The 26855-nt window shown below is 40.8% G+C and overlaps 1 protein-coding gene across 3 annotated transcripts; it reads left to right on the top strand.

Annotated features, from left to right (window-relative positions):
• The first annotated feature begins 1171 nt into the window (after positions 1-1171).
• Positions 1172-20581, top strand: LOC122205260 (INTS3 and NABP interacting protein). 3 transcript variants are annotated; one of them, XM_042913482.1, is made up of 5 exons: positions 1172-1349; positions 2501-2583; positions 15847-15949; positions 18576-18666; positions 19777-20581. In XM_042913482.1, the coding sequence occupies exons 2-5, from the start codon at positions 2559-2561 to the stop codon at positions 19870-19872; spliced, it is 315 nt and encodes a 104-aa protein (XP_042769416.1). In that variant the 5' UTR covers positions 1172-1349; positions 2501-2558; the 3' UTR covers positions 19873-20581. The 3 variants fall into 3 exon arrangements, with proteins under 3 accessions (XP_042769416.1, XP_042769417.1, XP_042769418.1); XM_042913483.1 differs by lacking the exons at positions 1172-1349; positions 2501-2583 and adding an exon at positions 8646-9844; XM_042913484.1 differs by lacking the exons at positions 1172-1349; positions 2501-2583 and adding an exon at positions 8646-9868.
• The last annotated feature ends 6274 nt before the right edge of the window (positions 20582-26855 follow it).

Below are 26855 nucleotides of genomic sequence, written 5' to 3'. Positions count from 1 at the left end.
ATTTATTATTATTTTTTTAGTAATCTCCACACCCCACGTAGAACTCCCAACTCACAACCCTGAGATCAGAAGTCATATGCTCTTGCAACCGAGCCAGCCAGGCACCCCTCAAAAAATGCCTCTTAAATGAAAAGCAGTCCTGGCTGACTACCAGAATGCTCATGTATTACACTTTATATCTATATTGAAGATGTCAGCAAGAGCTGGACTCTGAGGAATTCCTTCCTCCAGAGCAGAGACAATGTGTGAGGCTTAAGAATGTGGGCCTTAGCATCTGGCAAACATTGACTCCTTGGAAACTCAGGTTGTTACTTGACATAAAGTAATTCAACATTTCTGAGTTTCATATACAAATACATAAATATAAATCATATATAAATCAGGAAATGGCAGGATCAGAGCCCGATGCACAAGAAGAACCTAGCATGCAGAAGGCACTCAATACATGCTTGGTAGTGTTATTATTTCAGAGATCCATACGTAACAAAGTTGTGCCTTATAAACATTTACCATTGAGCAAACATTAAGAATCGATGTTCAAATTCTAGAAATATTCATAACAGGGGTTACCCACCACAGAACAGGTGAAACACACCAATACATGGTTACCTTTTAATGTAAATAGGTAGATCTGTAGATCAGGCATCAGGTGATCCCACTAGGAGGGGCTTTGTGTTATGAGATGTGGCACAGCCATTTCTTAAACAGATTATAGCACAGTAGCAAACACTTTTTCATGTTTGGTGCTTTTCTTATGTATAATTATGTAAACTATAAAAAAAAAAAAATCCCTGGGATTTGTGGAAAAGTGCAGACGCAAAACCCCAGATGGTTGTTGAATAATAAAAGCCAGCCCTGCCTGTGAAGACTGGCCCTCCTCTTATCCTGGCCGGAGTGGATTCCTATCGTCACAGGCCTGGCCAGGATAGTGACTTTTCTCTGAACGGTGGCTTTGACGAAAGGGCCACTCGCGGTGCTAAGGTCTCAGCCGGTCTCGGCCCCGCCCCTGCCCGGCAGGGCCGGCGACAAGCGTCTCCCTGAGCCCCGCCCCCAACAGCACCGCCTGCATCTCCCATGAGCTTTTTCGGCTGTCACTCTTCAAAAGGGAAGTGGCGCCTGCGCTGAGCAGTTAAAGCACGAATCACAGTTGGCAGCCGCTGCTGTCTGGAGGCGGGAGGCGGGACTTCCGCTCCCTCCAGTGTACGTCAGGCAGGAGGCGGAAGCGTAGCGGGGGCGGGAAGGTTGTAGGGCCGCATGTTGGGCTCTGTTTGCAGGTGTTTAAGTGGTCGCGCCCCCTTTGAGAGAGCGATCTGGACGCGTGGAGGGTCCTGGACGCTTTCGTGGCCCGGGTAAGTAGGACCACCTGATGGCGCCGGGGGATGGAAGTGTGTGGCGCCAGCGCGGATCTGCTGCCGCTGTCTTTGTTGCCACAGGGTAGCGGGTTCTCCACCTTCTTCACTCCCCCTCCTCTGGGTGGTGTCGGCCGCAGCCCCCGCCCAGCCTGCCCTCCACGCCCTCCCGCAAGGGCCCTTTGAGTCGCGGGTGCCGCCTTGTCACATCCCCGGTCAACGTTCCCCTTCACTAGATGGCCCTCTTTCTTCCCGACCCAACCTGCTTGCCTCGCCCTGTGCTTCTGCCGAGGAAGCGCCTAACGATATTTTGTTCAAAACCGCAATCCGTTTGCTAGCCCTTGTACTTTTACGGGGTTCCCGTAAAGGCATCCTTCATCGCGTCGAAAGAATCAGCTCCTCTCTGCTTCCGGAGCACTAGTTACGCCTTTTAAAGAGCGCGTTCGTTAAACTTTTTCGTATGGTTGCTTGAATGAGAGTATATTTTCCCATCGGATTGTATGTTCCTTGAAGGCTGGCGTAGGGTCCTGCTCATTTGCGATCTCCCCAAGGCCTAATACAAAAACCACGAAGTTTGGAAACTAACAGCCCAAAGTATTCTTACTAGCTTTGTGACCTTGGGCACGGATCTCCCTATCTATAAAATGCTGATAAGTAAAATAATTTCAAGCATCTTAGTGTATGGTGCAGACTATATACTTGGTAAATTCTAGGCTTGTTTTCCTTTTTAGCTTTTAGTATACACAGTAGTTGCTGGATATATTTTAAGTGAATCCAAAAGCACCATAGCGGAATGATTTTTTTTCTTTCTAGCACTCATATTGATGCTGTCAATCGGTTGATATATGTGGTAGTATTTGGTAAATACAACGTAATGGTGTATATTAAAGAGAGTAATGCTAAATGTCGGTATCAACATCTTCAAGAATAAACACTTAACGTTCTAATTAAATACTTGAGGACTTTGCAGAGTTTAAATTTGTGATTTAAGTCTGTGTGCTTTTTCAGATGTATGTTTCTGATGAGACGAAGACACTGCAAATGTTTCATTGTAGGAAAGCTAGCTGTTCCTGACAACTTTTAGTTTGTTATTAAAGTATGGTGCATTTTATATGTTTGTACACGTATTCGTTTGTTTTTTTTTTTTACAGGAGATTGGAAATTGTTGACCAGTTGCCACTGAACATAGTTGAAGCAAAATAGGAAGATATGGCAGCAAACCCATCAGGACAAGGTAACGCATGCTGGAACTTGTTATTAATGGGAACTTTTCCCCATAATAGTGAACATGTTTTAATAGAAAAGTTAGTATACAGCAGTTAACTGTAGTCAGAATAAAAAATGAATAGCAAAGTAAAAACCCTGTATTTGAAGTAAGTCCAAGATTGTATCAGATATATAACATTCTTAATAGCTATTAATTCTATGTTTGTTTGTTTTTTTCAAATGTTTATTTATTTTTGAGAGTGAAAGAGCAGGGGAGGGGCAGAGAGAGAGGAAGAGAGTCCCAAGCAGACTCCACACTGCCAGCACAGAGCCCGCTCCATCTCACAAACTGTGAGATCATGACCCAAGCCAAAATCAAGAGCTGGATGCTTAACCAACTGAGCCACCCAGGCGCCCCTATTAATCCTGTATTTTAGCCTGTGTTAAGATTATTCACAGTGTAAACCTGTGTTCTCTTTTACTTGCAGTCAGAACCACTTTAAGTTTATTTATTTATTATAAGAGAGAGAGCAGGGAAAGGGCAGAGAGAGAGGAGGAGGGAGAGAATCCCAAGCAGCCTCTGTACTGTCAGTACAGAGCCCAATGGGGGGCTTGAACCCACGAACCTCAAGATCATGACCTGAGCACCTAAGCCAACATCAGGAGTTGGACACTCAACCGACTAAGCCACCCCAGGCACCCCTCAGAACCACTTTTTTTTTTTTTTTTTTGAAAGAGAGGGCGCAAGTGAGCAAGGGGCAGAGAGGGAGGGAGGAAGGGAGAGAAAGAGAATCCCACAAGAGGGGGAGAGAGAGAGAGAGAAGCCGGGCTCACCTAAAGTGGGGCTTGAGCTCACCCGATGTGGGACTTGAACTCATGAACCATGAGATCATGACCTGAGCCAAAGTCAGATGTTTAACGACTGAGGCACCCAGGCATCCACATGTCAGAACCACATTCATTCATTCATTCATTTATTTATTTAAATGTTTATTTATTTGAGAGAGAGAGAACCCACACAAGCGGAGGAGGGGCAGAGAGGGAGAGACAGAATCCCAAGCAGGCTCTGCAATGTCAGCACAGAGCCTGACATGGGACTCCATCCCATGAACTGTGAGATCATGACCTGAGCCGAAATCAAGAGTCTGACGCTTAACCAACTGAGCCAGTCATGCGTCCCCAGAACCACTTTTAAGACGTTATATTATCACCAGGCAATATCCATGCCTTTATCTTCATTTGTTCTAGAAACTTTCATATACATCTCTGTTTAGAAGCTCTCTAAAGCAAATCAAGTCAGACACATCCTAGAGAAGGAGTTTTTATTTAAAAATAAATTTTGGGTAGCTCAGTCAGTTGAACATTGGACTCTTGATTTCAACTCACATCCTGATCTCACAGTCATGGGCTAGAGCCGTGAGTCAGGCTCCAAGCTGAGAGTGGAGCCTGGTTGGGATTCTCCCTCTACCCGCCCTGCTCACGTGCGTGTGTGCTCTCTCTCTCAAAATAAATAAATAAACTTAAAAAAAATAATAAAATAAAAATAAGTCTTAGGGGTGCATGGGTGGCTTGGTTGTTTGAGCGTCCAGCTCTTGATTTCAGCTCAGGTAATGATTCCAGGGTCGTGGGATCAAGCCCCACATCAGGCTCTGTGCTGAGCCTAGAGCCTACTTGAGATTCTCTCTCTCTCTGTCACTGCTCTTTTCCCCTGCTCACACTCACTCTCTCTCTAAAAAAAAAAGTTTTACAAAGTAAAATTTAATCTCTAGAAAGTATTAAATCCCACTTTGTAAGTTGTTTCCTGTTCTACAACTTGAAAGCAAACCTCTATTTCCTTTCCCTATCAACTCTGAACTTTTTTTGACCCATATGTTTTTATCCTCTCTGTTCTGATTTTTTTAACCTTAGTTTTGTCTTAAACTTCATATAAATGGAATCATAGTGTGTGTACTTGTTTGTGTCCAGCTTTCACTCACTGTCATGCCATGTATCAATAGTTCATTACGTTTATTCTGGAGTAGTTTTCTACTCTGTATTTATCACCATTTTTTTATTCATTCTCCTGTTCAGGGGTTTTGGGGTTGTCTCAGTTTTGGCCATTGTGAATACAGTTGCTTTGAAAATACTCGTTTATATGTCTTTTTGTAGATATTTGGATTAATAGATACAAGTGGAGCAACTGAGTATATTGTTAATTTTATAAAAAACTGCCAAACCTTTTCCCAAACTGCTTGTACCATTTCACATTCCCTCTGGCAATGTGTGAGAAATCTGGGTGCTCTACATACACTGTTATAGGTCTCTTTAATTTTAGTCATTTTAGAGGACAGGAAGGGACATCTCATTGTAGTATTAACTTGCACTTTGCTGATGACAAATGTTGAGCTCTTTTTTGTACTTCCTGGCCATTGTAAATCCTTTTATGTGATTTGAGTGTTTAGTTCATTTTTTAAAAATTGGGTTATTTTTACTATGAAGTGTTTTGTTTTTTTAAGAGTCTGGATATAAGCCCTTTGTCACCACTAATTGCATCATCTGGATCATCTTGGAGTTGGTTTCTGTTGACTGTATTTTTTTTTTTTTTTTTTTTTTTTTTTTTTTTTGAGTGTGGGTCATGTTTTCCTCTTTCTTGCTATACTTAGTGATTTGTTATTGGATACTGGATATTATGACTAATACATTGTAGAGACTCTGGATTCTTTTTGTATTCCTCTGAAATGTGACTTCTAGCAGATGCAAGCCTTCAACTCAACTCAGACTCCAAACTCTTGTCTCCTTGTGTTGGGCAGTAGCTGAAATCTCTGCTCAGTCTTGTAAGCTTCCAGCTGCTACTTTATTGCTAAATCTCCCGGGGTTTCTCCCATACATGTGTAGTTTTAGCAAGAAGCAAACACTTTGGGTGGATTTTATAGGCTTTACTCCCTATGCCTTTCCCTCTTGGGTTTCTCCCCTTATTTTCTGGCCACTCTGCCAGCCCTGAACTCTGTCCTCTGATACCTCAAAAGCCAGTAAGGTGAGGCAATCCAGACTGTGAATTGAACAAAAAGTCATGAATCTCCCAAATCTCCCTAATTGGAGTTTCTGCCTGATTTGGGTTAGTTTCTAGTGCCTTCACATAATGATTTTTTAATCCTTTGTCCAGAATTTAAACTTCTACAGTGGCAGGGTTGGTCTAACCAAACTACTCTGCCAGTACTGGAAGTTGGAAGTCTGCTGTCTTATTATATGTAAACTTTTTTAGTATATTAGTTGCATTTAGGGCAAACTAAAGGTTGCCTGAGTTTTATAGAAGTGTAATGTTGTGAAAAGCTAGCTATGGTGACAGTTGTAACTAGCTAAGAACTGTTCTGTTCTCTCAAATAACCATGTGTGATTTGTGTGCTCTGTGGATTAATCACAGGTCATCGTTCCCTTCTGGTCTTTGATCTCTTCTTTTCATCAAGTTATCAGATTAAAAGTAATTTAATTTGAACCAAAATAAAATCAAAGATATGTCTATTTTTGAAAGGAAATATGCTGCTAAAAAAAATCACACAGTCCAGATGAAAATAAATTTTAAATTATCTGTTCTAATATCACAAATAATCGAGATTTACAGTTTACTGGTTATTTTTTTTCCACATTTGCAATAAAACAATAATTTTTAGGGTTGTTCTTGATTTATCCATAATCATCTTCTGTGAAACATCCCCTAATCTAAATAGAAGCGAATTTAGATTAGCCTTTTGGCTTTTGTTGTCCATGATTTTGTTGGTGTCCTGGGCTGCTATTAGGCACCAGCAGAGGGAGTCCATATCATGCACCTAGACTCCAAGTGAATTTTAAAATTCTTACCTATTTGGATGTATTGCATTTTACTCTCTATATTAAATTATTTCTGTACTGTTTACGTGTATAGGAACTACTCAATACAGAGATTGAATGCCAAGTGCCATAATTATCTTATAATGATAACTGAGAGAACCATGACTGAAAAAGAAATCCTGATCTGGATACTGCAATTTGTTAATTTGTCTCTAGTATAGAAGACAGAATCCCATTGTGTTCACTGAGCCCTCTAGCAGATCTAGCAGTCTGTCATACTGTGGTAGCAGTCAAGACTGCTAATTTCATAAGCTCTTGGCAAACCATCACTGAAGTCTCCTATTCTTAGCATCTGTCGTAGTATGGAACATTTGGTTCGTTCTTAATAACTACTTGATGGATGAGTAACATTTTTGAGAATTTTAACATGTAGAGGCAGATTGTCAAACTGCTATTTGGCCAAGGTACTATGTAAAGAATCTTTCATTATTGGTAAATATCAAGGTCCTATGTACGTGTGGATTGGTCCAACCAATTGGACCAACCTGATTTCAGACACAGAGAAACCTAGTGAAATAGGAAGAAATGTGAATTCTTTTCCTTGACTCTTTTATAGTTATCTCAAAATGTTTATAGTAATAATTATAAACCCTGCAGATCAGGTGGTGGGAACTACTGATTTGGGACCATACTAGATGCTCTTAGCTGTGATTTCAGGGTGCTGTGTGGGAGTGGGGTGGCAAAACTCTTGGGAGGTGTCTTGCTTGACCTCAGGCCCAGATGTTATCTTACCCCAAACCATCTATAGCCCAGAAGAAAAGCAAACGTACCCTTAAGCCTTGTACTAAGGTATACTACATCCTAATTAAGAGTTTGTCTCACTGAAGGATAAAAATCATTTTTAAATTCTTGCATTTGTATATTTTAAAATGGAGAGTGTGGATGCAAAAATGCAATTTGCAGTTGGGTTTTTTTTTTTATTTTTTAGTTTTTTTTTTTTTTTTTAAGATTCATTTATTTTGAGAGATTGTGGGCACATGCATGAGAGCAGGAGAGGGACACAGAGAGAGGGAGAGAGAATCCCAAGGGATACAGAGAGAGAGAGGGAGAGAGAATCCTAAGCGGGCCCTGTGCTGTCAGCATAGAACCCAACACAGGGCTTAATCTCACGACCCTGGGATCATGACCTGAGCCGAAATCAAGAGTTGGATGCTCAACCAACTGAACCAACTGAACCTGCAGTAGGTTGTTTATTTTTAAAGATTATTATTATTTTTTAATTGTTTTTTTAATGTTTCTTATTTTTGAGAGACAGAGCAGGGAAAGGGCAGAGAGAGAAAGACAGAGGATCTGAAGTGGGTTCTGTGCTGACCACAGAGAGCCCAGTGCAGGGCTCCAACTCAGGAATAGTGACATCATGACCTGAGCCAAAGTCGGACGCTGAACCGAGCCACCCAGGCGCCCCTACAGGTTTTTTTTTAAGCTAGATTTCTTTTTGTGTCATTTATTTTTTTATTAAAAAAAATTTTTTTTTTTAAATGTTTATTTATTTTTGAGACAAAGACAGGATGCGAGTGGGTTAGGGGCAGAGAGAGAGGGAGACACAGAATCCAAAGCAGGCTCCAGGCTCTGAGCTGTCAGCACAGAGCCTGACTGGGGCTCGAACCCATGAGCTGTGAGATCATGACCCGAGCCAAAGCGGACGCTCAACCAACTGAGCCATCCAGGCGCCCCATTTTTGTGTCATTTTTTTTTTTTTAAATTTTTTTTTTTTTTCAACGTTTTTTATTTATTTTTGGGACAGAGAGAGACAGAGCACGAACGGGGGAGGGGCAGAGAGAGAGGGAGACACAGAATCGGAAACAGGCTCCAGGCTCCGAGCCATCAGCTCAGAGCCCGACGCGGGGCTCGAACTCACAGACCGCGAGATCGTGACCTGGCTGAAGTCGGACGCTTAACCGACTGCGCCACCCAGGCGCCCCATTTTGTGTCATTTTTAACTGCAAAGCAAAGAGTACAGTATTTTTCTGATGTGCTAGGATTGATCTGTAGGCCCCAGGTTCAAATAGGAATGAAACTGAGTTGAGGCAGAATTTGCTGTAAAGTAGCTTCATAGAGTATGTATAGTTAGGAGAGAGCTTGAGATCCATTCAGCCTGGCCTGGAAGCCCTGTCCTGTGAGTGTAACCTAGAAAGCTGCATGCTAATCAGCTTTATTCTTTGTAATAAAAACTATTCACTGAAAGTGGATTGGCAGAATGGGGCTGATGAGAATCTAGTGATGTTAACTAATAGAGAATGCTAGATAGTAATAGCTAGTATTTATTAAGCAGTTACCACATGGCAGGCTGTATGCTATATTCCCTATATTTCATAAAACCACCCTTTGAAGTTGTTACCATTGTCCCCATTTGTCCTGCAAAGTGAGATGATTTTCCCAATATTAAATAGTAACTGGTAGTTCTTAGATGAGAAATCAAATCGATTCTGTGCCCACGTCCCATGTTTTCCCATACTGCACTTTAGCTGAGGGATTAGAACATTCTAATTATAGCACCTAAGAAAAAATTGGGAGTTCTAGAATAGGGGCAGAGACTTCTTAATCTTTGTATCTCTTCTGCATCTATTATGAGGCAGAAAATCCTTGTACTGAATGAAAAAAGGCCCTGTGAGTTTAAGAGGGAAAAAAAAAAAAAAATGAGTGATGAGGAAAGGTCAGTTCAAGCAGATCACTCATCATCTTATTTAGCCAGTCCTGAAGATGGGAAACCTCAAATAGGTAGAAAAAGTGGCAGTCGCTTACAGGGAGTAAGTCCATGAGGTCTGAGAGAGAACTTGAACACGGGAGATCATCTGAGCAGACAGTAGTGTTTATTCCTTTGATAGGTATTTTCAGTAAAGTCCAAAAGGTGGCTAAGAGTTTTAGATCTCACCGGATATAAGAAGTGTTTGCCATTCACTAGATACCTAGAAGCTAATTATTGGTAATAATCAACTCATGTTGACTTAATGTGATATGCTTTTATTCTGCTAAGACTTAGACATCAAGCAGTCTCCCCTGGATGAGGTTTGAGCTGTAACCACGGAGTACATGACATATATCATTAGGCAGAATGGTCCCTCCCCCACCAAAGATGCCCACATCATAATCCCCAGAACCTGTGACTGTGTTACCTTATGTGGCAAAAAGAACTTTGCCATGTGATTAAGGTTAATAAGGGCCTTGAGATGGGAAGATAATCCTGGATTATCCAGGTGCACCCATTTTAATCACAAGTCCTTAAAAGGAGCAAATTTTTTCCTGGCTGTGGTCAGAGAAATGACAATAGAAGAAGGGTCGGAGAGATGCAACGTTGCTGGATTTGAAGGCAGAGAAAGGGTACCAGGATCCAAGGAACTCAGGAAGCTTCTAGATGCTGGAAAAGGCAAGGAAACAGATTCTCCGCCAGAGACTCCAGAAAGGAATGCAGCGCTGATTGTAGCCCAGTAAGACCACTGAACTATAGAACTGTAAGATAATAGCTTCATGTTGTTTTAAGCCACTGAGTTTGTAGTAATTTGCTACAGCAGCAATAGAAAAATAGAAAGAATTCACCATATCAGAAATCTAGGAACCATCCATGACGCCTTCCTCATTCCTTACTTTATATTTACTCTATCAGTGTCCTGTTGATTCACCTTCCTAAATAGCTCTTGGATCTGTTCCTATCTTCCCACTTCTCTGGCCTGTCATTTCTCGCTTGTTCTACTGTAATAGTCTCCTGTTTTCTCTTGTGTAGCCTAATCTCAGCATTGCAGCTACAGTGCTCTTTTCATAGGGAGAAGTATCATTTTCCCCCCACCCCTAATGAACTTATTTATTTATCCTTTAGATTTCAGTTCAGGCATTACTTTCTCTGGAAGCCTTCACTGGTGCACTTGCTCCCAGTCTAGGTCAAGTTTACTCGACATTAATTCCCATGGTAATGATTGTTATAAATGTTTATAGAATTTTCTTTCTTTATTTCAGACTACTCATCTTAGATTCTAAGTATACACTCATTTCTGTAATTATTTGATCATTTCTATCCTCACTGGACTCTGACAGCCATGAGAGCTAGAATCATGCCAAGTTCTGGCTTATCATTGTATCCTTAGAACTTTATCTAGTGCCTGTGTATAAAGCATACACAATAAATATATGTTGATTCAATAAATAACTTAAAACATGTTAAACTAATAGTGCCACAGTGACTTTCCTTTAATACAAAACAGGTACCTTAAGTATGATACGTTGATTTAAAGTATAGCTGTGAAGGGGCACCTGGGTGGCTCAGTCAAGCATCTGACTCTTGATTTCGGCTCAGGTCATGATCTCATGGTTCATGAGATTGAGCCTCACGTCGGGCTCCGTGCTGTCAGCACAGAGCCTGCTTACGATTCTTTCTCTTCCTCTCTCTCTGCCCCTCCCCCTGCTCACATTTTCTCTCTCTCTCTCTTTCCCTCAAGATAAAAAAAAAAAAAGTATAGTTGTGAAGAATATCTAGCTTGTAGGATAACCACCTCAAAGGATTTGAATAGTATTTTAAAATATCTTTTAAAAAGTGTTATGAAAGCAGTTTATCAACTGTAATTGGAAAGTGGATGATTCATAACCCTACTGAACAAAGAAAATAATTTTCATTCTTTAGCTTTAGAGTTGGTTTTTTTTTTTTTTTTTTTTCAGTAGAAAGAATTCCAGTTAGTGCTTGTTTACATGTGATAGAGCTATTCATGTAAAGTGAATATCAGCTGTTAGGTTTTATTTTTTATTTTTAAAATATTTATTTGTTTTCGGGAGAGCTCAAGCAGGGCAGGGGCAGAGAGAGGGGACAGAGGATCCAAAGCAAGTTCTGGATTGACAGGCCGACAGCAGCAAGCCTGACGTGTGGGGCTTGAACTCACAAACTATGAGATCATGACCTGAGCTGAAGTCAGACGCTCAACCGACTGAGCCACCCAGGTGCCCAAGCTGTTAGGTTTTAAATGTAATTGACGTGAGGCTAGTTCCTCAAGAATGTTTTTAGTGACCAAAAAATGTGTAGGAGTTAAATGTTTCTATGAATGAATGTGGAGATGAGAATATATATATGGTTGTGGATGGAGGTAGGGTTAAAGTTCTAAAAGTAGAAGTATTTTAGAGACTGCTGCTTTATTCTAAGATAATTGTTAGGGAACAGGTTAATTATAAAGGAATATTATGTACTGCACGTGAGATGTATCTTTAACACCCTTACGCTTCTAAGAATATAAAAGTTGGATGTAACTTTATGAAATGTGTAAAAGAATGTAGCAATGTTAAATTATGGCACGAGATAGGTGTGTGTTTTTTTTAAAAAAACTCATGTAGTGAGTATAATAAAACAGTTAAATGTTATATTGGTGTCCTAGAGTTTGTTTGTATAAACCCTAAAGGTGGGAGACTCTCACTACATAACATTATACTTTATTTATTTATTTAAACGTTTATTCATTTTTTGAGAGAGAGGGAGAGAGAGAGCATGAGCAGGGAAGGAGCAGAGAGAGAGGGAGACACAGAATCCGAAGCAGGCTCCAGGCTCTGAGCTGTTAGCACAGAGCCTGATGCGGGGCTCAAACTCACAAACTGCGAGATCATGACCCGAGCGGAAGTCAGATGCTTCACAAACTGAACCACCTAGGCGCCCCCCCCCCCCTTTTTTTGAACATTTATTCATTTTTTGAGAGAGAGCATGAACATCATTCAATACAACCAGATAAACTACCTAGTTTGTGCCTTAAGTTTCAAATTTGCAATAAGTTATTATTACTCCCTAAGTGCTATCTGTTGACTTTTATATACTTTTATAATGTAAATGTTTTGTGCAAAACAGACATGTAAAATAATACTATATATTATTTTTTAAAAATCAAGAAGGAAGCATAGGTTTCAGGGGCATTAGACAAGATTAGAATATAAAAGGCTGAAAGATCTGACCATACCCTTTTCCTATAAAGTTTAGCCTTTGTGGCTCTCAGCTGCCTGTAGTTATACATTAAGATCTAGAATATTATGCAAGAGATCATTTTGTTTGGTTAGGCTGGAAAAGGAGTTGATTGAGGAAGTTCCTTTAGAGACGTTTAGGACATAAAATTAGTTGGATTAAGTGATTGGTTAGATGTGGGTAGGAAGAGAGGAATTATAAGGATAAAACTTAAGCTTCTGGGTGGGAGCATGGGGGCACAAGTGAGATACAGAGATAAGCATTATCCCCTCTTTACAGGGAGGAAAGGCTAGGAGCTAGCCCAAGCCAGTGACCCCTTGTTTAAATATTCTAATGAATTCTTTGAAGTCTGAGGGGATCTTTTGCATGGAGAAAATACTCATCACTGCTCATAATTTAATTGACAGTGTATTAAACCTACTCATCTAATAAACTAAGTTCTAAAATAACATTTTTTAAACCTGTAGAATTGATTATAAGCTTATTTAGTTAAATTCTCTTTAATAGTTTAAATTAGAATTATAATTAATATGACTGTGTAACACATCCCTAATTATTGCAAAACTTAGTACACTTAAATCGATTTTAAAATATTAACCCATGATTAATTAATTTACTCATTCTGTACTTGTTTTTTATATCTTCCTGGGGCTATAATAATTTTCTCAGATTCTTACCTCTGTACTTTCCCAGGATCCTAGTAATTTTTCTATACTTTCCTAGGGTTACAGTAATCTTACCACTACCAAAAACAAAACAAAATTTCAGACAAGTCAAGATTTAGTGTTTTTGATAAGTTTGATTCTCAGCCAAAACACAAGATTTGGTAATGCTTTTAAAGATTAAAAGCTTAAAAGCTGTGGTGGTGTGCACTGGGTCCCTTCTATAATTAAACTTTACCTGTTAAGTTAGTTAATGGGATTTTTGCAAGCTCATGCCGATCTCACAGATTTTTGGTTTGTTACAACCTGGAGTTAGTCCCTGAATGAAATACTTCTGTGTTCTGTTTTCATTATGAATTGCCCTTTTCTGGTAGCTTTACTGCCAGGATTTCATGTGTTTCATCTCCCAAGAGGTCCGGGATTATTAGGACTATACAGTTAGTTTTCTTTAGGATATTTCACTAATCCATCCAGTTAGAACTCAGAGTTTCTACTTGGTCATTGTGTGACATGGGTGCTCATTGCCACTGGGTCCCCTTTTAAATGGTGTATATGGGTGAGGACCTGCACTGAATCCACCTCTCCTGTTCTTAGTACCTAACCTGCTTTTTCTGGAACTGTTTGACTTAGCCCCTGTTCCCTGTGCCTGCCCCTGCCTCCCTGTACCTTAACAAAAAAGTATTCAGCTATACTTTATAAACAGGCACATTTAATAGGAGAAACAAACCCCTAAATGTTAACACTGACCTAATTATTAACTATAATTATTATAACTAATTATTAATTATAATAACTATTATTTTCACCCTTCTTTACAACTATATTTTTATGTATTTTAACTTTCCCTTTTGTATCTTTCTATGAAGTCATGGCTTATCATAGATTGAATTTGTTCTATTTAGCTATAATTATTATTCTCTTTTTAACGTTCCAGTTGTGACAGCCTGGCTAACCTTAAGTTGGCTTCCTTGTCTTCAGCACTACCCTGGACATTGTTTAAAAAACTTCTTGCTTCCTGACCACTAGATGTTCCAGGCCCTTCTTGATTTTTTTTCTTGCCCTAAGACATGCACCTAGAACTCTGGTTCCTTTTCCTGGAGGAAACACATTTAAAAATAGTTTACGTTGGGGCGCCTAGGCGGCTCAGTCAGTTAACCATCTGACTTTGGCTCAGGTCATTATCTCATGGTTGATGGGTTCGAGCCCCGCGTCAGGCTCTGTACTGACAGCTCAAAGCCGGGAGCCTGCTTCTGATTCTGTGTTTCCCTCTCTCTCTCTGTCCTTCCATCGCTCATGCTCTGTCTCTCTGTCTCAAAAATAAATAAACATTTAAAATTTTAAATAAAAATAATTTATGTGCATTTATACACAAAGAGCATTGAAAAACTCGGTTGTGCTTGTATTTATCCAAACGTTATTTATCAAATTATCTTCATGTAGTCTTTTTAATGTTTTGTACATACAGTTTCTACGTACATACAATTACTTTACTGATAGTGACCCTAAAACATTTTTTTGTGAACAAATTAATCTTGAGGGAAATTGATATTTCTGTAAACAGCAGATCAGTACTTTCCAGTGTGGTTATTTATTTTGCTCATCACATAATTTAGACACTATCAGATTTTTAAATTTGCTTTTCAGAACTTTATTTTATTTTTATTTTTATTTTTTTAAGTAATCTCTACACCTAATGTGGGGCTCAAACTCACAAACCTGAGATCGAGTTGCAGGCCCCACCGACTGAGCCAGCCAGGTGCCCCAGTTTTCAGGACTTTTCTATTTATAGTATCTCTAAATTCCTACAAAGATGGAACCACAGAATTATCTTCTAAGAATGCATTAGCCTCTTCTGAGAAGTGGAGAAAAGTCTCGTCCTATAGGTGGAAATATACCTAGTGGTGTAACTTGCTTTACATATATGTAACTTCGTGTATACAAATGGGAGAGTGCTCGTTTCCCTTGGAAGGCGTTCTTCAGTTTACAGAGACCTCACTTTGAGGTTCGTTTGCCTGTCTTTTATCTTTCCATTTGTTTTCTTCTGAATTAGGGATCAGAAACTCAAATGCCCACAGGGCGTATAAACAAGTTGAATAAGGACTGCAATAAGTTAGAGAGTGCCCATTAAAGGTGAGGACTGTTCGTTCTAGTTAATTTTTACCATGGGGTATCCAGATCCCTTGTTGCCAGTTCTCAACATGTTTCTAGAGAAGCAAAAAGTCTGAGAATTTTGTTTACATTATCTCAATGTTTACATGTTGGCATTTACTTCAGATTTTAAAAACCTAGTTGGATGCTGCTCCTGGGCCAGCACTTTGCCCCCTCTGCTCTAGATCTTTTGTAATTTAAAAATCAAAAGCCTAATGTTAAGTACTTGCTAACAGACACATCTTTCTGCCCCCCCCCCCCCCCCCCCCATTAGGCTCCATTTCTTTCCCAGAATTGCTGTGTGGGCAGTCACCGTTTTTTGACTTGTTCCTTGAAAGATTGTGTGTCATTTCTGAATGAAAGCAGCTGAGAAAAAGAAATATTGTTTAGGTCTGAGCATGTCTGTTGCTGTTTTCCTCCTGAAAACCTTGGTGATTACAGTTCTTTAAAACTAAGTCTTTCGAGTCCCTCAGTCAGTATTGGACTTTACATGTATCCGTGGGCCGTGCTGGTAAAGCCACTGGGAAGTAGGCAGTGGGAAGACAGTAACCATCTAGGGAAGCGACTTACTAGTGAGTTTGTTATCTCGTTAGAGAATAGAATTTGCTTTCTGGGTTTCTAGATGGCCTGGGTTTATAAAAATATCTCTAAAATGTTTTTTTATTTCTCTCTCCCCTCCACCCACTGTCTTTCTTAGGTTTTCAAAACAAGAACAGAGTTGCGATCTTGGCAGAACTGGACAAAGAGAAAAGAAAATTACTCATGCAGAACCAATCTTCAACAAATCATCCTGGAGCTAGGTATTGACGAATAATATGGGTTTTATATTCAGTGATATAAAAAATATTTTGGACAAAATACCTCAAGTTGATTGGCAGTGGTTTATTTCTCTAATATTGGAATTTACATGTTATGTTTTGTTTCCTAGTTAGATTTGAAAAAATTAGACAAGTAGATTTTGTTGGATTTTAAATATTTGAATTCTAACTAGAATATTTAATGTTCCCTACAGCCTGCTTTTTAAAAAAGAAAAGGATTTGTGTGGTTTTTGTTTGTTACTGAAATTATTGTCAGCATCCCACTCTTTAAGTGTTCTGTAAAGCTGCTAAAATTTAGGTATCTTGATGATCTTTGTGTTCAGTTTCTGCCTTCTTACATCTCTTCCTTCAGATTACCCCATTTAACCACCACCCTAGCCTTCCTCTCTCTTTTTTTTTTTTTTTAATTTTTTTTTTTTTTTTTAACGTTTATTTATTTTTGAGACAGAGACAGAGCATGAACGGGGGAGGGGCAGAGAGAGAGGGAGACACAGAATCGGAAACAGGCTCCAGGCTCTGAGCCATCCGCCCAGAGCCCGACGCGGGGCTCGAACTCACGGACCGCGAGATCGTGACCTGAGCCGAAGTCGGACGCTTAACCGACTGAGCCACCCAGGCGCCCCCCTTCCTCTCTCTTTCAGCCAGACCTCTTAAAAGTGCTGTTTATCCTCATCTTAACTGACTCCCTTTTACTCCTTAGTGCACTCCACTTGGTCTTGAGGCCCCCTCTCCCTGCTTCCCAAGAATAGGTGCTCCCCTAAGTCACTTGCACCCTCATTGTAGATAAGTCCAGTAGGTCAGAGTCCTTTTCTTATGAGACGTGTTAACATTATTTGACACCACTGATCACTCCCTCCTTCTGCAGATACTCTTTCTCCTTGGCTTCCATTCACTCAGTGTCACACTGTCTTGATTTCTCTTGCAGACATTTCTCCACTGCCTGTCTCGTGAATGTCAGTGCTCCTCAGAGTTCAGTTCTAGATCCAGTTTCCCAGTCTTCTCACATCTTTTCCATTGGACAGCTGCATCCGCTTTCACAGCCTGTTATTTATGTGCTGATAACTTTTATCTAGTTTTCTCTCCCAAGTCCCAAACCACCTCCTGGATACCTCCACTCTGATGTCGTTGAGGCATTTCAAACTTAGTATGTCCCGAGCTTAACTCCTCTTACCTTGGTGCCTCTAACTAACTACTTAATATTCTTGGGTTTCTTGTCTCAATGGATGGTACAGATCTACATAAGTGTGACCTTCATTTATTATTATTATCCTTTCATTTCTATCTCAAAGCATTTACCATTCTTTTATGTTTATACGTTGAAATGTGTTTCAAATCTATTCTTCTTCATTGCTACTGGTCCTGGCCACTCTCATTTCTTGCCTCAATTACTACAGCTGCTTCCTCACTAAGTTTCCTGTCATCTTAAGTCTTCCTGAATACATTTATCAGTTGTGTCAGTTAGGATGCTTTAATCTAAAAGTAACAGAAAACCAAGAAAATGGGCACGTACATTAGGATGTACGTTAACCAAGAGTATGAAGAGCAGGGGTGTCCAGAGTGGCGTCATGCGGTGGCCCAACAGTGTCAGCAGTGCTCTGGCTTCCCTCTGTGCCTTTCTCTGTGGGTCAGCAGCTCCCTAATGGTCAAAATACGACTGCAGTAGCCTCAGCCTCACCTCTACACTGAGCCACCTATAGAGGCAAAAGCCAGAAGGTTCCTCCCCTGTGTTCCTTTTGCAAGAGCATGGAAAATGTTCTCAGAAGCCTTCTGGCAGACTACCCATCAAGTCTAGTTGCCCAGAATTGTGTATCTTTCTCTTGCCTAAGCCAGAAACCAGCAAGGGGAATGGCACTGTCTTAACACCCACCAGAGTTCACCCCCTGAGAGATGAGCCTGGCTGGCCCTGAAGCATGGAAACACCGATAATAGAACTAAGTTTGTGTTCCATTGGCAAGGAAATAAGAAGACCAGCAGTTGTTGAGGTGACCAGCACTGTCTGCCATAGTGGTGGTCCTTCAGAGCCATCGTATGGTACTGGTGATCATGTCACTTCTCTGCTTCTAATACTCTTGGGGGTCTCCCTTTACTGTTAGGATAAGGTCTACATTTCTTAATGTATTTCACAAGGCTTTTCATATCCTGGCACCTGCCTTCCTCCCCAGCATCATTTTTTGCTAACCCATTTCACCCCTTTTCAATCCTGACCTTCAATCCTATTGAACTCTTAATTCCTTCAGACACATCAAGGTCTTTTGCCCTGGGCTTTTTTACACTTGCTGTACCTTCTGCTTGAAACATTCAGTTCTTCTGTTTTCATCATAAATGTAACTTTATGATAGACTGGAGTAACCTCAGATCTGTTTGAAAGTAAGGGACCATAAATCATCCCCAAAAAATCATCAAAAAAAAAAAAAAAAGTAATTCGAAGCCCCAGTAAATAACATAGGCTTTCTTCATATAAATTAACGTCGACAGTGGGAGAAGGAAAAAAAGACTTACTCTGGAAGGCCTTTTTTATCCCTATAAAGAATATATAAATGAAAAATGTGATTCAGAAGTAAGGAAGTCTCTACTTTCAACAGCCAAATAACTAAGATTCCCATTTTAGCATTGCACTCTCGAGACCCTCTCTTAATAAGGACTTCCGGGATCATGCTGAGCAGCAGCATATTGCAGCCCAACAAAAGGCAGCTTTGCAGGTGAGCCAAGTGTAACTGACATTCTTGTCTCATTGGAGATTTCCTGGATCTTGGAATCCAGCGCAATTCCTATTTTGTATTTCAGTGGAATGATATCAATAAAAGCGTTGCGCACATCATTGCAATGGTTTTTTGATGTTCAGTCATGCTCAAAGGATTTGAAGGACCAATACAGCAGAAATGAAAGTATCTTTTATGGTTTTGACACCGCCATGATTGATTCTGTGCCGTACCTGGCAAGGGATTGCTTGTGTACAAAAGAGTTTAGGATATTTGGATGGACAGAATGATGTTAAAAGCTAAACTGCCTAGTTTAATGGTATGTACATACTTTTTTCGAATTTGTCATGCCGTTACATCCCTTAATAGTCTTACTTGTTCTTTGTTGTTTGGATTCTTTTTTTAATGGTCAGTATATGCTTAAAGATTCACACTGACCATAGGAATGTGATAATCCATCAGTTTTTAAAATTTTGCTCTTCATAGTAATAATAAACAGTTTTAGTATTACAGTGATCTTGGATAGTTTAACATTCTCGGAGACCTTGAACAAGCCATCATTACTTATGCTTTTAAACCTTGGAATTTCAGAATTGGAAGAGACATAAAAGATCATCTCACTTCAGGCAACCTAAAAACAGTCTTCTTTTCTCTAGCGATAGAGGGAGGTCACTGGTGGTTTTCTGTTACTTACATTACAACATTCTCAACAAAATGTTGGTGTCTTAATCACCAGTAATCGGCTCCCTTCCCAACTGCTGCCCTTCTTTCTCAAGTTCCTGCTTTGTTGATTAAGAGGAGATCTCTGGGATCTTTGTTGCTAGTTTTCCCTGCTCCAAGGAACAAAGTAATTCATGTCTTTGACTCATTATTGACTTTAGAGAATCACAGAGGAGAGAGTGGGTCTGATAAATGAGTGCCTGGTGCAGCTTGTTAATACGAATTTTTTATTACTGTCCATCTCCCGTGTATTTAAACAAAATTAGCAGCAGCAGAACTAATTTTTAAAATAAATTTTGTCTCAGGGATAAGTAATTTTAATGCCTTGGTTGAAAAACTGTGACTTTTAATAGCTTAATTGCTTTTTTTTTTTTAAACTCTTCCCTCCAGCACGCACATGCACATTCATCTGGATACTTCATAACTCAAGACTCCGCATTTGGGAATCTTATTCTTCCTGTCTTACCTCGCCTTGACCCAGAGTGAAGAAAATATTTGTAGCAAAGGCAACTATATCAGATGCCAAAGCTACTATCATTTAGTGCTATACAAACTGTGACTTACAGAATTTTGGTGAACTTTTATACTTTTTGCTTTTTTGAAAGAAAGGTATGTGTAAGTCAAAGCAGAAGAGGAGGGTCACCAGGAGGATGCGAGCTTTGGGAAGTGTACTCGCTGAGGAACTGATGATGCTACTTGTCACTGTTTTGTCACACAGAACAGTTCGGTTTTAGCTCCAAATCAGACTCTGGATTGGATGGTCCCATACATTCACCCCCCGCCCCCAACTAGGTGGCCTGAATATATCATTGTCCACAATAGACTTTCATGAACCGTTTATATATAGTACTTAACTTTAAAAAAATGAGGGTGCTTTTAAAAATGTGAATCAATGGACTTAAATAAGTTACATTTATATTTGCTGTTTATAGAATTGCTATCAGTGTATCTTTTGTGTTTATAGTCAACATGTCGTCCTGAAATCTTTAACTCATAACTGTCTCTCCTGTTTTCATTTTCAAAGAAAATCTAAGATACAATTAAGTTACCAACAAATCTTAAACATCTTTTATAAACCTATGCCACTATAAATTATGTGACTAAATGCTATTAAAAACAGTGATAAGAGGGGTGCCTGGGTGGCTCAGTCTGGTTGAGCCTCCGATTTTGGCTCAGGTCATGATCTCGTGTGAGTTCAAGCCCCGCGTCGGGCTCTGTGCTGACAGCTCAGAGCCTGGAACCTGTTTCAGATTCTGTGTCTCCCTCTCTCTCTGACCCTCCCCCGTTCATGCTCTGTCTCTCTGTCTCAAAAATAAACGTTAAAAACATTAAAAAAAAAAAAACAGGGGCGCCTGGGTGGCGCAGTCGGTTAAGCGTCCGACTTCAGCCAGGTCACGATCTCGCGGTCTGTGAGTTCGAGCCCCGCGTCAGGCTCTGGGCTGATGGCTCAGAGCCTGGAGCCTGTTTCTGATTCTGTGTCTCCCTCTCTCTCTGCCCCTCCCCCGTTCATGCTCTGTCTCTCTCTGTCCCAAAAATAAATAAAAAACGTTGAAAAAAAAAAAATTAAAAAAAAAAAAAAAAAACAAAACAAAAAACAAAAAAACAGTGATAAGAAATGTGGTTTTAAAATTTGTGCATGCTCTTATTATTTAGTGTTACTACATGTGTGGTGTCCCTGAGTTTTATCGTCCATTTTTGTTCTAATTAAAAATGTATGCAAGTCAAGCCCCTTTTTAATTTAAGGAGTTAGGTTAAGCAAGTTTCTCAATATGACACATCTTCAACAGAATCTGGGGTGCCTGTTTAAATAGGCAGTGCCTCCTACCTTACTCCAGTCCTACAGAATTAGAATCTCTAATTCAGAACAAAGTCTGAAAACTATTGGTAGGGGAATTCAATTTTCACCACACACACACACACACACACACACACACACACACACATATGTATATGTGTATATATATATATATGTATATGTATATATATGTGTGTGTATGTATATATAAAGTCATAGATTTCTATGTTCATGAAACTTAGAGGTCATTTAGCTAAAATCTACATTTTTTTCTTACCTTTAATAGGACTGAAATTATATTTTATACTATATCACAGATACAGTATTTTATAGCCACTTATAATTGACCTGATATTAGCCTTGAGTCCCCATCATCTCTGGTGGTAGGAACTGAAACTTAAAATTCCAGTTTAGGTCAATATTTAATCGAAGTTCATCTCCCTTTTCAAAGGGTTTCTTTCCCTCCTTCCCTAGATATTTGCAACAACCGCTTAGCTCTGTTAACCCAAACTAATTAAAGCAAGGATGGACAATTCTAGACTTGGCTGTGCCATTTAGATTCTTGAGAATTTGAACTGATTTTCTGCATTTGGGTGAGGTGGCAGTTGTTCCATTGTAATGGTCATTATTACAGCAAAGGTGCCCTTACTCCCTGCTGCTGAGGAGCTCCCAGGGACCCCTGGCCCCTGTCCTGCCTCAGGCCCATCCAGTTCTTCTTTGGGACTTCTACAGTGGCCCTCATTTTCTTGAATTGTTTTGACAGTTTCTGTTCTGTGCAACCCACAACTGACTGGCATGGTTCTAAATTTATCTATTGATGCTAAGAAGGTAAAACATTTGGATTGTATACTTTTTATACTGTTGAAGCCTCTACCTAATGTGTGACTTATATAACCTAGATAAAGAGATCTTTTTTACAGTGGTATCTTTTCTAGTCTCTTAGCCTTTTATTTATTTGTTTTTTATTTTTGAGAGAGAGATCGTGAGTGGGGGAGGGGCAGAGAGAGGAGGGTACAGAGGGTTTAAAGCAGGCTCAGTGCTGACAGCAGTGAGCCCGATGAGGGGCTTGAACCCACGAACCGGGAGCTTCCGCCCACAAACCGTGAGATCATGACCTGAGCCAAAGTCAGATGCTTAACCAACTAAGCCACCCAGGCGCCCCAGTCTTAGCCTTTTAAATAGATGTTGCTAAATCCTGCAGTCCGGGCTAGTAAGCACTTCCTTGCACCCCTCTCCTGGGAGTCACTTACAAATTCAGTTCTATTCCGTATGTATTTGTTAATACACATCCTGTAAAACATTGTAGTATGGTGGGGGGAACAGGAGGCCTGCTCTGAAGGAAGTCACAGTGGAGAGGAGCCTGTTGTGGCATAGCAGAAATGATAAGGAAGCCAGAGGGCAGTGTACCATAGAAGAGGCATTCAGAACACAAAGCATTCTAAACAGGCCTGGAAGTATTGGTCCGATTTTACCTGGAAGGGCAGGAAGAGCTGCTCCAGGCAAAAGTCAGGATTTCATATCAGAAGTAGGAAGTAAGACCATTGGGAAGGCTGCGGAGGATAATGGGAAGGGCAAGGGGCCAGTCAGAAGCCCTAGGTGAGGCTTCAACATTGCTTCCCGCCCCCCCCCCCCCCAGTATGGGTGAATGGGGGTAACTCATTCAGCCTCTCTTGGCATGTCACTCTGTCTCACCTGTAAAATAGGAACAGCACCCACTCTGCCTACTTCATAAATTGTCTAGACCAGTATTTTTCCGAGTGCAGGCCTCAACCTGTTACTAAATTGAGAAGCCAACTTAATGGCTTTAATGGGGTGTGACCAGCATTTTTTCTTTTTTTTGAAAAAATAGCATGAGAGTGCATGGCATGTGGTAATAGGAGATTTTGTTTCACGAGTCTTCTATTTCCATGTGTGTGTGTGTTTTGCTTGTTTTGTTTGTTGTACTAGTATGTAAGATCTCTGAGGTGAGGATTTGTTTCCTTCCCTCCCCTCCTCTTTGTTCACTACTGTATTCTGTTTAGTTTTTGGCATATAGTAGGTGGCCAGTACCTGCTTATTGAGGGAATGAATGGATATATATGACCTGGGTCGTGATGGAGAAGGTATTTGTTTTGTTTTTTTTTTTTTCAGTGAGTCACCCCAAGAAAAAGTCTTGAAAGCCACTGCTCAAAAATACAGATAATAGTGCTTTGTATGATTCTGTAATAAAAACTAAAATGACTCACTGATTTCAAACAGATTTTGTTTCCTCTGAACAATCTATAAAACGTCTCATTAAGTGGTCTCAGTTCTTTGTTTCGCTTTGGCAGTAGAAACTCAGCCTTTCTAGGAGTTTAAGGCCCACGGAGGCAAGGGTCTTTGCAAACATGTTTACACTGAGAATAAAAGGTCAGCCTAGGGCGCATCAGGTCATCGGTGCCGGTCAGCCCCACCACCAGCATCCGGCAGCCAGCACGAGTCCTGTTTCTGCATCAGCTCAGCCAGTGTTTACTGAATGCTGTTCTTCTTTACCTCTACGCACAGGGAACACAGGTTGTTTTTTGTTTGTTTTTTTTTTTAATGAGCAATAAAGAATGAACATAGGAGGAAGTGGAGAACTTCACTACCCTCAAGAACCTGACAGTCTAGAGTGGGTGAGACAAACACGCTAATAGATAACTTTCTGGTTGCACCTTATTAGTGAGGAGAGGATAAGCCTAGGGCCAGTGAAGCCTATGTCAGGATAAGCATCTGAGGGGCGGGCTTCTGTTTGGCTTCATCGGTGGAACATGTGACTCTGGATCTTGAAATTGTGAGTTAAAGTCCCACGTTGGGTGTAGAGATGACTTAAATAAATATATCTTTAAAACAACCAAACAACAAAAAAAAATAAGCATTTGAACTTGACTTTTGAAAGAAGAGCGTCTCAGCCAAGGAAGATAGAGCAACAGTGAAAGCAAAGGAAAAGCCTGCACAGAGGCAGAACAGGCGTAGGGGCCATTATGAAACACCAAAAGTCCAATTTGGCTGGACTTGTATGGACAGATGTGGATAAATTTGTATCCTGCAGTAATTAGAAATGAGGCCAAAGGCACTAAGGTGCTCCATCCTTTGAGGAAGCTAAGGCCGTGTTGGGGTGAGGCCCTCGCTTCATCCAGCGACTAGCACTGTGACGGCAGCACTCGCCAGCACTGGGGCCTCCGTCTCAGCGCACCTGCATCATCTACTGGGCCTTCATCCTGCACAACGGTGAGGTGATAGTCACTGAGGATGAGATCAATGCCCTCATTAAAGCAGCAGGTGTAAATGCTGAAGCTTTCTGGCCGGGCTTGCTTGCAAAGGCCCTGGCCGACGTCTACATCGGCAGCCTCATCTGCAATGTAGGGGCTGGTGGACCTGCTCCCTCCACCACTGCTGCCCCAGCTGAGGAGAAGGAAATGGAGCAGAGAAGGATTAGAGGAGTCTAAATATGTTTAAATTATTTATTCATTTAAGTTATCTCTATACCCAAGGTGGGCCTTGTACTCACAATCCTGAGATCAAGAGTCACATGCTCCTCCAACTGAGCCAGCCAGGTGCCCCAAAAACCTGAACTCAAAAAAAAAAAAAAAAAAGCCAAAGACAGGCTGGACAGACACATCCTCTGGAGAGTCTTGAATTCCAGGGTGAGGCAAATACCTCTAGTCTGTGGAACATTTTTGAGCATAGGCAGGTGTGGAGATGAACCGGTTAGGTCCTTCTCAGCCAGCTCATGGCAAAGGGGCCCTTGTGATAAACACCAGAAGAATATTACTCTTAATTTCTACTGAGATTTCAGACTGGTGTCTTCTGTTGACAACCACATCTTAACGCCAGCTCTCTCTTCCATTTAGTTCTTGGACCCTTCCCCCAAATTTCTCTTTGCTCACGTTCCATTATCTACCATTCTTCTCTCACCAATTCCTAGATCTCCACTTCTAAGAATGTCCTTTTGTTAGTGTTTTTTTAACGTTTATTTATTTTTGAGAGACAGAGTGCAGAGACAGAGTGGGAAGGGCAGAGAGAGAGAGAGAGAGAGACAGAATTCGAAGCAGGTTCCAGGCTCCATGCTGTCGGCACAGAGCCCGATGCGGGGCTCGAACCCATGAACCATGAGATCATGACCTGAGCCGAAGTTGGACACTTAACCAGCTGAGCCACCCAGGTGCCCCTCTAAGAACCTCTTAAGAAAGAAAAAGTGAGGGCACCTGGATGGCTCAGTTCGTTAAGTGTCTGACTCTTGATTTCAGCTTAGGTCATGATCTCATGGTTCCTGAGATCAAGTGCTGTGTCGGGCTCTGTGCCTACAGCATGGAGCCTGCTTGGCATTCTCTCCCTCTCTGCCACCCACCTCAAAATAAAGAAAGTTTAAAAAAAGAAAGAAAAAGCAAGGCAACCTCACACCATATTCACTTAATCTTCACAGCAGCTCAGCGAGGTAATGAAGTGGGTATTCTTAGTAATCGCAGCATTAATCCTTCCTTTCCCCCTTGCCAACAATACCCAAGTTTTTATTGGGTATGCCCCTTCTCCACAACAGCCGGTATGCCTCAGGGAAAGCTGACTGCCCCAAGCAGCAGGAGTGGGCCTTCCCCACACACTCAAGCCAATCCGGGCAATTCCTTTTTGCCACATCCAGTGTATAGCACACTGCATTTCACAGACCACAGGAATTGGTTCAGCATTGGACATGTTACCCAAATGAGACTCCAGAAGAGATTTGCTGGGCTTATGGGAAAGACATGTTCTCTCACCTTTGAGAATGCTACCAAAAGGCAGTCGTTCTATATGTGTAAAAGGAAATATATGTGTGTGTGTGTATTTAATTATATTATATATGTTATATATTATGTATATAATATATATATAATTAATATATATAATTAATATAGTGACTGTGAGATGGAACCAGTCTTAGAATGAAGCCACTATCATAAAAGGGGCAGCAGAGAAATATAATGAAACTGGGTCCTTGACAACATCATCGGGTTGCTAAGTCAAACAATCCCTAAAAATGCTACCCTTCCTCTAGAATTTCCAGTTGTGGGAGGTAATCCTTATTTTCGTTTAAGCCAATTTAAAGTAGGTCTTCTGTCACTTGCCACCTACATACACTAGGCCGAGGTGCAGTGACTTGCTGGCTAACCTCTTAGCCACAAAGCGAGGCAGTGGGGAAGCAGAACTCAAACCCACATCTGTCCTCAGGCCCACACAGTGCTGCCTCTGCTGCTTGCTAGTCTTCATCGTCACCAGAGTCAGTTGTCTATGCGTTCCCTCCCTGCCCTCCCTCTCACCACGTAGCTCAGAACGTTCAATACAGCAGCCAAAGGGATAGTTGTAAAATGTAAATGTGGCACACGAAAAGTGGCATCACTAATCATTAGGAAAATGCAAATCAAAACCCACAATGAGACCACACCAGACCCATTAGGATGGCTACCATTAAAAACAAAAGCAAGTGTTGGTCAGGATGCGGAGAAATTGGCACGCATGGACACTCATGGCGGGAATGTACGATGGTGTAGCTGTTGTGGATAACAGTATGGTGGTTCTTCAAAAAATAAAATACAGAATTACCATTTGATCCAGCAGTTCCTCCTCTGGGCATATACCCAAAAGAACTGGAAGCAGGGACACAAACATATTTGTAAACAGCAGCATTATTCACAATAGCCAA

This window comes from Panthera leo, chromosome D4, assembly GCF_018350215.1.
Source record: "Panthera leo isolate Ple1 chromosome D4, P.leo_Ple1_pat1.1, whole genome shotgun sequence".
NCBI classification, from domain to species: domain Eukaryota; kingdom Metazoa; phylum Chordata; class Mammalia; order Carnivora; family Felidae; genus Panthera; species Panthera leo.
The sequence above is the reverse complement of the archived record's forward strand: the minus strand, read 5'-3'. Positions and strand labels throughout refer to the sequence as shown.